At 50.0% G+C, this 14290-nt stretch overlaps 1 protein-coding gene and 1 pseudogene across 1 annotated transcript; one reads left to right on the forward strand and one right to left on the reverse strand.

Moving 5' to 3' along the window:
• Nucleotides 1–14290, forward strand: part of LOC139409587 (lipoma-preferred partner homolog) — a 526233-nt pseudogene that overhangs the window by 21827 nt on the left and 490116 nt on the right.
• LOC139409806 (clumping factor A-like) lies at nucleotides 252–12159 on the reverse strand. Its single transcript, XM_071155182.1, has 3 exons — nucleotides 12106–12159; nucleotides 11913–11971; nucleotides 252–1257 (listed from the first exon to the last, which is right to left on the reverse strand). Exons 1-3 carry the CDS (start codon nucleotides 12157–12159, stop codon nucleotides 252–254), a joined length of 1119 nt encoding a protein of 372 aa, XP_071011283.1.

Raw genomic sequence — 14290 nt, forward strand, 5'->3', positions numbered from 1 at the left:
TAACGCTTGATTAACAAGAGCAATTAGTCAAAGGATCCTCTTTAAGGAGACTAAATCCAAGGAGGAGATTATCTGCTTTCTTTTAAATAAGGATAATCGTTGTATTAAGGGTTTGATTGCCTTCTAGTTTGACTTGTCTAAATCATGATTTCTGTGTTAGACTTCATTTAGAAGCAATTTTAGCAGGTTTTCGCCATTCATACTTTGACGGAGCAGAGATTAAAGTAGTGTAGTGAAAACACCAGCCTGTTTTAATTTGGTGCCTTACTGTCGGTCTCGGAAGAGATTGGTTCATCGCCGTCGGTCTCAGAAGAGATTGGTTCATCCCTGTCGGTCTCAGAAGAGATTGGTTCATCCCTGTCGGTCTCAGAAGAGATTGGTTCATCTCTGTCGGTCTCAAAAGAGATTGGTTCATCACCGTCGGTCTCAGGAGAGATTGGTTCATCCCTGTCGGTCTCAGAAGAGATTGGTTCATCCCTGTCGGTCTCGATTGGTTCATCGCCGTCGGTCTCAGAAGAGATTGGTTCATCCCTGTCGGTCTCAGAAGAGATTGGTTCATCGCCGTCGGTCTCGATTGGTTCATCGCCGTCGGTCTCGATTGGTTCATCGCCGTCGGTCTCGATTGGTTCATCGCCGTCGGTCTCAGAAGAGATTGGTTCATCGCCGTCGGTCTCAGAAGAGATTGGTTCATCCCTGTCGGTCTCAGAAGAGATTGGTTCATCGCCGTCGGTCTCGATTGGTTCATCGATGTCGGTCTCAAAAGAGATTGGTTCATCCCTGTCGGTCTCAAAAGAGATTGGTTCATCCCTGTCGGTCTCAAAAGAGATTGGTTCATCGCCGTCGGTCTCAGAAGAGATTGGTTCATCCCTGTCGGTCTCAGAAGAGATTGGTTCATCCCTGTCGGTCTCAGAAGAGATTGGTTCATCGCCGTCGGTCTCAGAAGAGATTGGTTCATCCCTGTCGGTCTCAGAAGAGATTGGTTCATCGCCGTCGGTCTCAGAAGAGATTGGTTCATCCCTGTCGGTCTCAGAAGAGATTGGTTCATCCCTGTCGGTCTCAGAAGAGATTGGTTCATCCCTGTCGGTCTCAAAAGAGATTGGTTCATCCCTGTCGGTCTCAGAAGAGATTGGTTCATCCCTGTCGGTCTCAAAAGAGATTGGTTCATCGCCGTCGGTCTCAGAAGAGATTGGTTCATCGCCGTCGGTCTCAGAAGAGATTGGTTCATCGCCGTCGGTCTCAGAAGAGATTGGTTCATCCCTGTTGGTCTCGGAAGAGATTGGTTCATTGTTTATTTTAAATTTTTTAGCTTTTCCACTGTCACTCTCTGGGATGGGGAGCCGCTTGGTGCAGGTTTAATAGTAGATTTTACGTTGTTTAGACACTGGCCTAAAAATAGTGCTAATAATTGTTTGACAACTGACTACGATTCCTTCTTACTGAAAATTCCCCCCCAAAATAATAATGAAGACTATCATTGTATCCTCTGAAAAGACAGTATAGTGCCGACAAGTAGCATTAACCCTGACCTCTTAGTGCTGCTGGGTCAGAGTTCATGCACTGACTGATTCCTCTGGGATTAGCGAGATGCTAGCTCCACGCTAATGGCACTGGATCTGCTTCCCAAATGGCAGCCTATTCCCTATATAGTGCACTACTGTTGACCAGGGCCCACAGGGGTGCTCTGCTCTACTTTGAACCGAGCCCTATGGCCTGCGGTCAAAAGTAGTGCACTATATAGGGAATAGGGTGCCATTTGGGAAGCAGTTTCACTCAGGAAGAAATAGGACTAGTGCCCTGGCTCTGACACACACGATGACAGATGCCAGGCCCTAGTCAGCTTAGCCCCATGCACGTTGGCTCAATAGAGACGTTTTCTTTGTTTAAAACACAAAGTCAATATTGACCTGTCAATGCATGATGATGCCCTACTGCTAACACCGTCTACAGGGGTCAGAGGGGAAAGCCCTACTGCTAACACTGTCTACAGGGGTCAGAGGGGAAAGCCCTACTGCTAACACCGTCTACAGGGGTCAGAGGGGAAAGCCCTACTGCTAACACCGTCTACAGGGGTCAGAGGGGAAAGCCCTACTGCTAACACCGTCTACAGGGGTCAGAGGGGAAAGCCCTACTGCTAACACCGTCTACAGGGGTCAGAGGGGAAAGCCCTACTGCTAACACCGTCTACAGGGGTCAGAGGGGAAAGCTCTACTGTGTTAACAATGATTTAGTTATTATGCTGTCATTGTTTGTTTGTTTAGTATATATAAATAAACTAATAAAAATGCAACATGCAACTATTTAAAATATTTAACTGAGTTACAATTCATATGAGGAAATCAGTATACCTTAAATAAATGCATGAGGCCCTAATCTATGGATTTCACATGACTGGGAATACAGATATGCATCTGTCACAGATACCTTAAATAAATGGTCCTCGCAACGGACTTCAGGATCTCGTCACGGGTATCTCTGTGCATTCAAATTGCCATCGATAAAATACAATTGTGTTTGGTGTCCGTAGCTTATGCCTGCCCATAACCCCACCGCCACCACGGGGCACTCTGTTCACGGCTCCGCCCACACGCCACCGTACACGCGGCCTGCTGTTGTGAGGTCCGGTTGGATTTGCGTCAACTTATGCTTTTAAGTGGTCGATATGGCAACAACAACAAAAAAACATTGACAGTTATACAAGTGAGGACTGTGACCTTACCAGAAGCAGGGTTTATCTGAACATTTATCCCAGTAAGAGTAGAGAGAGAGTGATATATTGCTGTGCTTTTTTTTAAAAGGGTTTATTCTTTAGGAGCTAAAGCCGATCACAGTCGGGAGGGAAGGCATTGAGGTAATTTTTCATATGAAGGAAAAAAAAGATTAGTCCTACAATAATATGTGGAAGATCATTTGTGAAATGTGTGTGAGAAGCCACAGCAGGAGGTTAAAAGAGAGGAGTCCGTTTTTTAGATATTTTTTTGATATAGCTTGAAAGCGTTTAGTATAGCTTATATTTCACTAATGCTCTCAGGTCACCAAGCGTCTGTGTGCATCCCAAATGACACCCTCACCCTATTCCCTATGGGTCCACGGTCAAAAGTAGTGCACTAAATTAGGGAATAGAGTGCCAGCCCTGGTCAGAGGTAGTGCACTAAGTAGGGTGCCATATGGAACACATCTTCTCTCTATCCACTCTTGAAATGTCTGTTGTTATTCTTCTGAACCAATGTTGGTCAACAGTAATATCATGGACAAGCCAACATTTAATACATTATATGATTATTGGTTAATAACAGTAATATCATGGACAAGCCAACATTAATACATGATATATGATTATTGGTTAATAACAGTAAGATCATGGACAAGCCAACATTAATACATGATATATGATTATTGGTTAATAGCAGTAATATCATGGACAAGCCAACATTAATACATGATATATGATTATTGGTTAACAGTAATATCATGGGCAAGCCAACATTAATACATGATATATGATTATTGGTTAATAACCGTAAGATCATGGACAAGCCAACATTAATACATGATATATGATTATTGGTTAACACTAATATCATGGACAAGCCAACATTAATAAATGATATATGATTATTGGTTAATAACCGTAAGATCATGGACAAGCCAACATTAATACATGATATATGATTATTGGTTAATAACAGTAAGATCATGGACAAGCCAACAGTAATAAATGATATATGATTATTGGTTAATAACAGTAAGATCATGGACAAGCCAACATTAATACATGATATATGATTATTGGTTAATAACAGTAAGATTATGAACAAGCCAACATTAATAAATGATATATGATTATTGGTTAACAACATGTCATCGTAGAAAGACTAGACAAACATACATCTGTAGGATCTTAATTTGAGCCAGTTTGCTACAGCAGGAAAAGGATCCTGCAGCAACAGGAAATGTGAATTATTATGTGGATTATTGTGAATGGAAATTTTTGAAAAGCTTGATACATTTTTTCAAAAGGGGAAAATCAGGTCTGAAATTAATTTGAAGTGGAAATTGCAGCCTTCGGAAGCCTTTTTAAACCTCAAATACATGTTTTAAATGTGTTCCGTCGAAGGAGAGTTCTCTTGCAACAGGGTGGTCAAAACAAGATCCTACATCTGTACCCAACATTTCGTAAATGAAAAATGTGCTGCATTTCACAACTTGGCTGGTTATCAAAACTGTTGTTTCTATCAGATCCCTACTTATTGGTTATGTTAATCATGATGACAGGTTAAACAATAAGAAGGGGTCGGACTGAAACGACATGTTGGGTCATAGGTCAAATCTTATCGTAGAAAGCCTAGACAGAGGCTACAAACCAACATTCCAGGATGAAAGATATGCTGAATTTACAGGTTGGCTACATATTAAAACGGTTGACATTTTCTTATGAAAGTCTCTGATAGAAGGAAATGATTTTAAAGCCTCTGATAAAACCAGTGATAAGTGTGGCCTTTATTACACTGCACAATGAAGGAGGAAAGTGGGCTGGGGAGAATCATCACAGGGTTTTAACTACAGGAGGAGATTAATCATCAGGGTATTAACTACAGGAGGATATTCATCATCCTGGGTATTAACTACAGGAGGAGATTCATCAGGGTATTAACTACAGGAGGAGATTCATCAGGGTTTTAACTACAGGAGGAGATTCATCCGGGTTTTAACTACAGGAGGAGATTCATCACAGCATTTTAACTACAGGAGGAGATTCATCAGGGTATTAACTACAGGAGGAGGTTCATCAGGGTATTAACTACAGGAGGAGATTCATCATCAGGGTATTAACTACAGGAGGAGATTCATCAGGGTATTAACTACAGGAGGAGATTCATCGGGGTATTAACTACAGGAGGAGATTCATCAGGGTTTTAACTACAGGAGGAGATTCATCAGGGTTTTAACTACAGGAGGAGATTCATCAGGGTTTTAACTACAGGAGGAGATTCATCAGGGTTTTAACTACAGGAGGAGATTCATCAGGGTTTTAACTACAGGAGGAGATTCATCAGGGTTTTAACTACAGGAGGAGGTTCATCAGGGTATTAACTACAGGAGGAGATTCATCAGGGTATTAACTACAGGAGGAGATTCATCGGGGTATTAACTACAGGAGGAGATTCATCAGGGTTTTAACTACAGGAGGAGATTCATCAGGGTTTTAACTACAGGAGGAGATTCATCAGGGTTTTAACTACAGGAGGAGTTTCGTCAGGGTTTTAACTACAGGAGGAGTTTCATCAGGGTATTAACTACAGGAGGAGTTTCATCAGGATATTAACTTCAGGAGGAGATTCATCAGGAGCAAAGTGTTTTGGGTTGTAAAGAGAATGTGAATGACCATTTCTAGGAGAGTTTCAGTTTCAAGTTGCAAGTTTTTTAAAATTTTAAATTAGTCTTATGTACGGGATGCTCATGGTATACATCGCCCAACGTAATGCTCACATGCAGGTTCCTTCTGGACAATGCAAGATCAACAAATAATAAAAACGTACGAATACGAACAAAGTAAATGTCTGAGTATAATAGAACAAACAGTGTAGTACAGGAAGGTAGAATTTCTAGTCCAAAATTTGTGTTTATTGTGGATGGGGGGGGGGGGGCAGGGTATGAACTGAGCAAGATAATAGCAGTCTGGGGGTTGTGATGATTGTGTGTGTAGCATGAATGTACACAGTGTATAAAAGGTTATAGCACGTTTCTTATATTGAGTTGCATCTACATTTTGCTGCCGCCGTCACGACACCCCCTACTGGATGGGAGGGAGCACGGTCACGGTAATGTACAGGGCCATCTTCACCCCCTACTGGATGGGAGGGAGCACGGTCCCGGTAATGTACAGGGCCATCTTCACCCCCTACTGGATGGGAGGGAGCACGGTCCCGGTAATGTACAGGGCCATCTTCACCCCCTACTGGATGGGAGGGAGCACGGTCCCGGTAATGTACAGGGCCATCTTCACCCCCTACTGGATGGGAGGGAGCACGGTCCCGGTAATGTACAGGGCCATCTTCACCCCCTACTGGATGGGAGGGAGCACGGCCCCGGTAATGTACAGGGCCATCTTCACCCCCTACTGGATGGGAGGGAGCACGGTCCCGGTAATGTACAGGGCCATCTTCACCCCCTACTGGATGGGAGGGAGCACGGTCCCGGTAATGTACAGGGCCATCTTCACCCCCTACTGGATGGGAGGGAGCACGGTCCCGGTAATGTACAGGGCCATCTTCCCCCCCTACTGGATGGGAGGGAGCACGGTCCCGGTAATGTACAGGGCCATCTTCACCCCCTACTGGATGGGAGGGAGCACGGTCCCGGTAATGTACAGGGCCATCTTCACCCCCTACTGGATGGGAGGGGGCACGGTCCCGGTAATGTACAGGGCCATCTTCACCCCCTACTGGATGGGAGGGAGCACGGTCCCGGTAATGTACAGGGCCATCTTCACCCCCTACTGGATGGGAGGGAGCACGGTCCCGGTAATGTACAGGGCCATCTTCACCCCCTACTGGATGGGAGGGAGCACGGTCCCGGTAATGTACAGGGCCATCTTCACCCCCTACTGGATGGGAGGGAGCACGGCCCCGGTAATGTACAGGGCCATCTTCACCCCCTACTGGATGGGAGGGGGCACGGTCCCGGTAATGTACAGGGCCATCTTCACCCCCTACTGGATGGGAGGGAGCACGGTCCCGGTAATGTACAGGGCCATCTTCACCCCCTACTGGATGGGAGGGAGCACGGCCCCGGTAATGTACAGGGCCATCTTCACCCCCTACTGGATGGGAGGGAGCACGGTCCCGGTAATGTACAGGGCCATCTTCACCCCCTACTGGATGGGAGGGAGCACGGTCCCGGTAATGTACAGGGCCATCTTCACCCCCTACTGGATGGGAGGGAGCACGGTCCCGGTAATGTACAGGGCCATCTTCCCCCCCTACTGGATGGGAGGGAGCACGGTCCCGGTAATGTACAGGGCCATCTTCACCCCCTACTGGATGGGAGGGAGCACGGTCCCGGTAATGTACAGGGCCATCTTCACCCCCTACTGGATGGGAGGGGGCACGGTCCCGGTAATGTACAGGGCCATCTTCACCCCCTACTGGATGGGAGGGAGCACGGTCCCGGTAATGTACAGGGCCATCTTCACCCCCTACTGGATGGGAGGGAGCACGGTCCCGGCAATGTACATGGCCATCTTCACCCCCTACTGGATGGGAGGGAGCACGGTCCCGGTAATGTACAGGGCCATCTTCACCCCCTACTGGATGGGAGGGAGCACGGCCCCGGTAATGTACAGGGCCATCTTCACCCCCTACTGGATGGGAGGGGGCACGGTCCCGGTAATGTACAGGGCCATCTTCACCCCCTACTGGATGGGAGGGAGCACGGTCCCGGTAATGTACAGGGCCATCTTCACCCCCTACTGGATGGGAGGGAGCACGGCCCCGGTAATGTACAGGGCCATCTTCACCCCCTACTGGATGGGAGGAAGCACGGTCCCGGTAAGGTACAGGGCCCTCTTCACCACCTACTGGATGGGAGGGAGCACTGTCCCGGTAATGTACAGGGCCATCTTCACCCCCTACTGGATGGGAGGGAGCACGGTCCCGGTAATGTACAGGGCCATCTTCACCCCCTACTGGATGGGAGGGAGCACGGTCCCGGTAATGTACAGGGCCATCTTCACCCCCTACTGGATGGGAGGGAGCACGGTCCCGGTAATGTACAGGGCCATCTTCACCCCCTACTGGATGGGAGGGAGCACGGTCCCGGTAATGTACAGGGCCATCTTCACCCCCTACTGGATGGGAGGGGGCACGGTCCCGGTAATGTACAGGGCCATCTTCACCCCCTACTGGATGGGAGGGAGCACGGTCCCGGTAATGTACAGGGCCATCTTCACCCCCTACTGGATGGGAGGGAGCACGGTCCCGGTAATGTACAGGGCCATCTTCACCCCCTACTGGATGGGAGGGAGCACGGTCCCGGTAATGTACAGGGCCATCTTCACCCCCTACTGGATGGGAGGGAGCACGGCCCCGGTAATGTACAGGGCCATCTTCACCCCCTACTGGATGGGAGGGGGCACGGTCCCGGTAATGTACAGGGCCATCTTCACCCCCTACTGGATGGGAGGGAGCACGGTCCCGGTAATGTACAGGGCCATCTTCACCCCCTACTGGATGGGAGGGAGCACGGTCCCAGTAATGTACAGGGCCATCTTCACCCCCTACTGGATGGGAGGGGGCACGGTCCCGGTAATGTACAGGGCCATCTTCACCCCCTACTGGATGGGAGGAAGCACGGTCCCGGTAAGGTACAGGGCCCTCTTCACCACCTACTGGATGGGAGGGAGCACTGTCCCGGTAATGTACAGGGCCATCTTCACCCCCTACTGGATGGGAGGGAGCACGGTCCCGGTAATGTACAGGGCCATCTTCACCCCCTACTGGATGGGAGGGAGCACGGTCCCGGTAATGTACAGGGCCATCTTCACCCCCTACTGGATGGGAGGGAGCACGGTCCCGGTAATGTACAGGGCCATCTTCACCCCCTACTGGATGGGAGGGAGCACGGTCCCGGTAATGTACAGGGCCATCTTCACCCCCTACTGGATGGGAGGGAGCACGGCCCCGGTAATGTACAGGGCCATCTTCACCCCCTACTGGATGGGAGGGGGCACGGTCCCGGTAATGTACAGGGCCATCTTCACCCCCTACTGGATGGGAGGGAGCACGGTCCCGGTAATGTACAGGGCCATCTTCACCCCCTACTGGATGGGAGGGAGCACGGCCCCGGTAATGTACAGGGCCATCTTCACCCCCTACTGGATGGGAGGGAGCACGGTCCCGGTAATGTACAGGGCCATCTTCACCCCCTACTGGATGGGAGGGAGCACGGTCCCGGTAATGTACAGGGCCATCTTCACCCCCTACTGGATGGGAGGGAGCACGGTCCCGGTAATGTACAGGGCCATCTTCACCCCCTACTGGATGGGAGGGAGCACGGTCCCGGTAATGTACAGGGCCATCTTCACCCCCTACTGGATGGGAGGGGGCACGGTCCCGGTAATGTACAGGGCCATCTTCACCCCCTACTGGATGGGAGGGAGCACGGTCCCGGTAATGTACAGGGACATCTTCACCCCCTACTGGATGGGAGGGAGCACGGTCCCGGTAATGTACAGGGCCATCTTCACCCCCTACTGGATGGGAGGGAGCACGGTCCCGGTAATGTACAGGGCCATCTTCACCCCCTACTGGATGGGAGGGAGCACGGCCCCGGTAATGTACAGGGCCATCTTCACCCCCTACTGGATGGGAGGGGGCACGGTCCCGGTAATGTACAGGGCCATCTTCACCCCCTACTGGATGGGAGGGAGCACGGTCCCGGTAATGTACAGGGCCATCTTCACCCCCTACTGGATGGGAGGGAGCACGGTCCCGGTAATGTACAGGGCCATCTTCACCCCCTACTGGATGGGAGGGTGCACGGTCCCGGTAATGTACAGGGCCATCTTCACCCCCTACTGGATGGGAGGGAGCACGGTCCCGGTAATGTACAGGGCCATCTTCACCCCCTACTGGATGGGAGGGAGCACGGCCCCGGTAATGTACAGGGCCATCTTCACCCCCTACTGGATGGGAGGAAGCACGGTCCCGGTAAGGTACAGGGCCCTCTTCACCACCTACTGGATGGGAGGGAGCACTGTCCCGGTAATGTACAGGGCCATCTTCACCCCCTACTGGATGGGAGGGAGCACGGTCCCGGTAATGTACAGGGCCATCTTCACCCCCTACTGGATGGGAGGGAGCACGGTCCCGGTAATGTACAGGGCCATCTTCACCCCCTACTGGATGGGAGGGAGCACGGTCCCGGTAATGTACAGGGCCATCTTCCCCCCCTACTGGATGGGAGGGAGCACGGTCCCGGTAATGTACAGGGCCATCTTCACCCCCTACTGGATGGGAGGGAGCACGGTCCCGGTAATGTACAGGGCCATCTTCACCCCCTACTGGATGGGAGGGGGCACGGTCCCGGTAATGTACAGGGCCATCTTCACCCCCTACTGGATGGGAGGGAGCACGGTCCCGGTAATGTACAGGGCCATCTTCACCCCCTACTGGATGGGAGGGAGCACGGTCCCGGTAATGTACATGGCCATCTTCACCCCCTACTGGATGGGAGGGAGCACGGTCCCGGTAATGTACAGGGCCATCTTCACCCCCTACTGGATGGGAGGGAGCACGGCCCCGGTAATGTACAGGGCCATCTTCACCCCCTACTGGATGGGAGGGGGCACGGTCCCGGTAATGTACAGGGCCATCTTCACCCCCTACTGGATGGGAGGGAGCACGGTCCCGGTAATGTACAGGGCCATCTTCACCCCCTACTGGATGGGAGGGAGCACGGTCCCAGTAATGTACAGGGCCATCTTCACCCCCTACTGGATGGGAGGGGGCACGGTCCCGGTAATGTACAGGGCCATCTTCACCCCCTACTGGATGGGAGGGAGCACGGTCCCGGTAATGTACAGGGCCATCTTCACCCCCTACTGGATGGGAGGGAGCACGGCCCCGGTAATGTACAGGGCCATCTTCACCCCCTACTGGATGGGAGGAAGCACGGTCCCGGTAATGTACAGGGCCATCTTCACCCCCTACTGGATGGGAGGGAGCACGGTCCCGGTAATGTACAGGGCCATCTTCACCCCCTACTGGATGGGAGGGAGCACGGTCCCGGTAATGTACAGGGCCATCTTCACCCCCTACTGGATGGGAGGGAGCACGGTCCCGGTAATGTACAGGGCCATCTTCACCCCCTACTGGATGGGAGGGAGCACGGTCCCGGTAATGTACAGGGCCATCTTCACCCCCTACTGGATGGGAGGGGGCACGGTCCCGGTAATGTACAGGGCCATCTTCACCCCCTACTGGATGGGAGGGAGCACGGTCCCGGTAATGTACAGGGCCATCTTCACCCCCTACTGGATGGGAGGGAGCACGGTCCCAGTAATGTACAGGGCCATCTTCACCCCCTACTGGATGGGAGGGGGCACGGTCCCGGTAATGTACAGGGCCATCTTCACCCCCTACTGGATGGGAGGGAGCACGGTCCCGGTAATGTACAGGGCCATCTTCACCCCCTACTGGATGGGAGGGAGCACGGCCCCGGTAATGTACAGGGCCATCTTCACCCCCTACTGGATGGGAGGAAGCACGGTCCCGGTAAGGTACAGGGCCCTCTTCACCACCTACTGGATGGGAGGGAGCACTGTCCCGGTAATGTACAGGGCCATCTTCACCCCCTACTGGATGGGAGGGAGCACGGTCCCGGTAATGTACAGGGCCATCTTCACCCCCTACTGGATGGGAGGGAGCACGGTCCCGGTAATGTACAGGGCCATCTTCACCCCCTACTGGATGGGAGGGAGCACGGTCCCGGTAATGTACAGGGCCATCTTCACCCCCTACTGGATGGGAGGGAGCACGGTCCCGGTAATGTACAGGGCCATCTTCACCACCTGCTGGAGGGCCTTGTGGTTCGTGGACAGAGCAGTTTCCAGTACCAGGCCCGTGATGCAACCGGTCAGGACGCTGTCGATGGTGCAGCGGTATTATTTTGGAGAGGACCCGGGCGGCGTGCCAATTTGTTTCTCTCCAGACGCCTTAGGAAGTGGAGACGCTGTTGCGGCCTCTTGATGTGGGGGCGTTGTTGGTCCTTGTCAAGTCCTCTGTGATGTGGACGCAGATGACAGCAGGTGATGCTCTTGTCCATGTGTGTTACGTCCGTGTGAATAGCGATGGAAATGGTATCTTCCGTGGATCAGTTGGAGCAGTAGGTGATTTGGAGTGGGTCCAGTGTACCTGGCATTGTGACCTTGATGTGGGCCATAATCAACCTCTTCAAGCACTTTCATGATGACCTGGGTGAGCACAACGGGAGGCTTCGGGTTGGCACCACACCAGCTGGATTTGCCCTTGTTGTCTGTAGTCTTTGCCTCATGCGATGTGAGTCTGAGTTGTCGAACATCAATTCAAGTGTGAGGCTGTATGGTACCTGCTTGTCCTGTACGCGTGGCACGCCCCCGGGTCGGCAGGGTTCGTTCTGCATTGAATGCTGCAGTACAGGCTCTTAGCATTGCACGGATATCTCCGTTCACCCAGGGTTTTTGGTTGAAGTGTGTCCGGATGTTTTTTTTTCCTCAATGTGGATGGATGAGCCCTGGGTGGATTCATCTTTTGAACGTATTCCAATCAGTATTGTCAAAACAGTCCTGCAGCATGGAGTCTGCCTCCTCTGTCCAGCACCTCACTGTTCTGTGTTGGTGGCTCCCTCATGAGTTGCTGCTTGTAGGCGGGGAGTAAGAACAGAGAGACGTGATCTGATTGGCTAAAGTGGGGGCGGGGGATTGGCTGTGTATGCGTCACAGATGTTTGTGTGTGTACATGGTTAAGCACGCTGGATCCTGTTGTGAGGCAGAATACATATTGGTAATATTTTCCACCGGCTTGGTTAAAGTCAACCCCCCCCCCCAACAATAAACTCTACTTCCGGGTGAGAGGATTCTTGTACAGTTCGCTGAGTGATGCCGTGGTGTTTGCTTGAACACAGCTGTGATGATGATGATAATAACAGGTGAATTCTGTTGGCATATAGTAGGGTTTGGTCCCTCTGCGATTGAAGTGGGGTTTGGTCCCTCTGCGATTGAAGTCTTCCTCTGACTTCGCAAAGTTTATTTTCCAGCGACTGAACCATCAGGAAGAGGAGGCCGTGTAGCCCGTCTTTTCAGCCTAGCTTGGAGTCTTCCCTGTCCTTTCTCTTCTTCGTGGCCGGTGTTGCCCTTAGGTCATGTCAGCGAAGAGCAACAGGTAACGCCGCTGTGCGAGGAACAAAGGGAGTGAATGTTGATTTTTTCCAGATCTGGGAGGCCGAGCGAGAGAAGTGTGAAGCTTCTGATTCATGAATCAGAAGGGTTTTGTCGGTGGTAGGAAATTATTACATGAATATTCAGAGCAGACTAAGTCATAATTATTGAAAAAATAGCCATTAAAAAGCCATTAAAAAAAGCAAAGTCGAGCAGGAACCGGCAAGAGTCTCGTCCTCCTCAGCGCCGCCATTACTCCATTCATGAGTAATTGTACATTCATTGTTACATTGCCTTTTAACTTAGGACTGGTTTGACTCCCCAATTTCATTATTAACAGGAAAAGGTTGAAAGGGCTTTGGCTCTCCAACTTAATTATGAAGTGGAAAAGGATGAAATAGGTATACTTAGAGAGAAAAAAATATATATATATATACAGTGGGGCAAAAACGTATTTACTGCTCTAGAGGAGATCTGCATGGAGGAATGGGCTAAAATACCAGCAACAGCCCCAAAACATCACTGCTCTAGAGGAGATCTGCATGGAGGAATGGGCTAAAATACCAGCAACAGTGTGTGAAAACCTTGTGAAGACTTACAGAAAACGTTTGACCTCTGTCATTGCCAACAAAGGGTATATAACAAAGTATTGAGATAAACTTTTGTTATTGACCAAATACTTATTTTTCCACCATAGTTTGCAAATAAATTCATTAAAAATCATACAATGTGATTTTCTGGATTTTTTTCTTCTCATTTTGTCTGCCATAGTTGAAGTGTACCTATGATGAATACTACAGGCCTCTCTCATCTTTTTAAGTGGGAGAACTTGCACAATTGGTGGCTGACTAAATACTTTTTTGCCCCACTGTGTGTATATATATCGATTTTTTTTTTTTTTTTTAGCAGGAAAGTCTTTATTTTGTATTATTGAACAAATGAGTGAATTGATGTTGCAGAAGTTTGTTATTCACAGTTTGAGGTTTATCATTTCCATTGAATATTTAAGTCTTTATTTTGTATAGGACGTTTTTAGTGGCTTTTTAATCCAGTGTTACTAGTCATATAATTCACCGTTTCAAGGTTATCCAGTTTATGAAAAAAAAAAAAAAATAATAATAATAATATTTAAATCTAATTTATTCGTGAAGTTCTGCACGAATCAATTGTCTGATTTGTTATTTGTGTCATCCATGAGTCTTTTGCAGCAAAGCTCAACAGTAGTTAGCCTTGTATCTGTCATGTTTTTTTTTTTTTTATGAAGAAAATCTCCACAAAATGAAACTTGAAGCGACAATGCTGTTACATGAATGTGACCATGAATACAGCTTGAATACAGGTAGGGAAGCCGTAGACTCTTAGGCCTGTCTTGGACTG

This window comes from Oncorhynchus clarkii, chromosome 5 (assembly GCF_045791955.1).
Source record: "Oncorhynchus clarkii lewisi isolate Uvic-CL-2024 chromosome 5, UVic_Ocla_1.0, whole genome shotgun sequence".
In the NCBI taxonomy this organism is placed as follows: domain Eukaryota; kingdom Metazoa; phylum Chordata; class Actinopteri; order Salmoniformes; family Salmonidae; genus Oncorhynchus; species Oncorhynchus clarkii.

What these genes read in the sequence shown, in the direction of transcription:
- LOC139409806 (XM_071155182.1), bottom strand. Translation starts at nt 12,159, where the DNA reads ATGCAGAACGAACCCTGCCGACCCGGGGGCGTGCCACGCGTACAGGAC. An exon ending in CACGCGTACAGGACAAGCAG is followed by an intron (nt 11,972 to 12,105) that starts GTACCATACAGC and finishes GTGCTCACCCAG; the next exon opens with GTCATCATGAAAGTGCTTGA. An exon ending in CATCAAGGTCACAATGCCAG is followed by an intron (nt 1,258 to 11,912) that starts GTACACTGGACC and finishes CGAGACCAACAG; the next exon opens with GGATGAACCAATCTCTTCTG.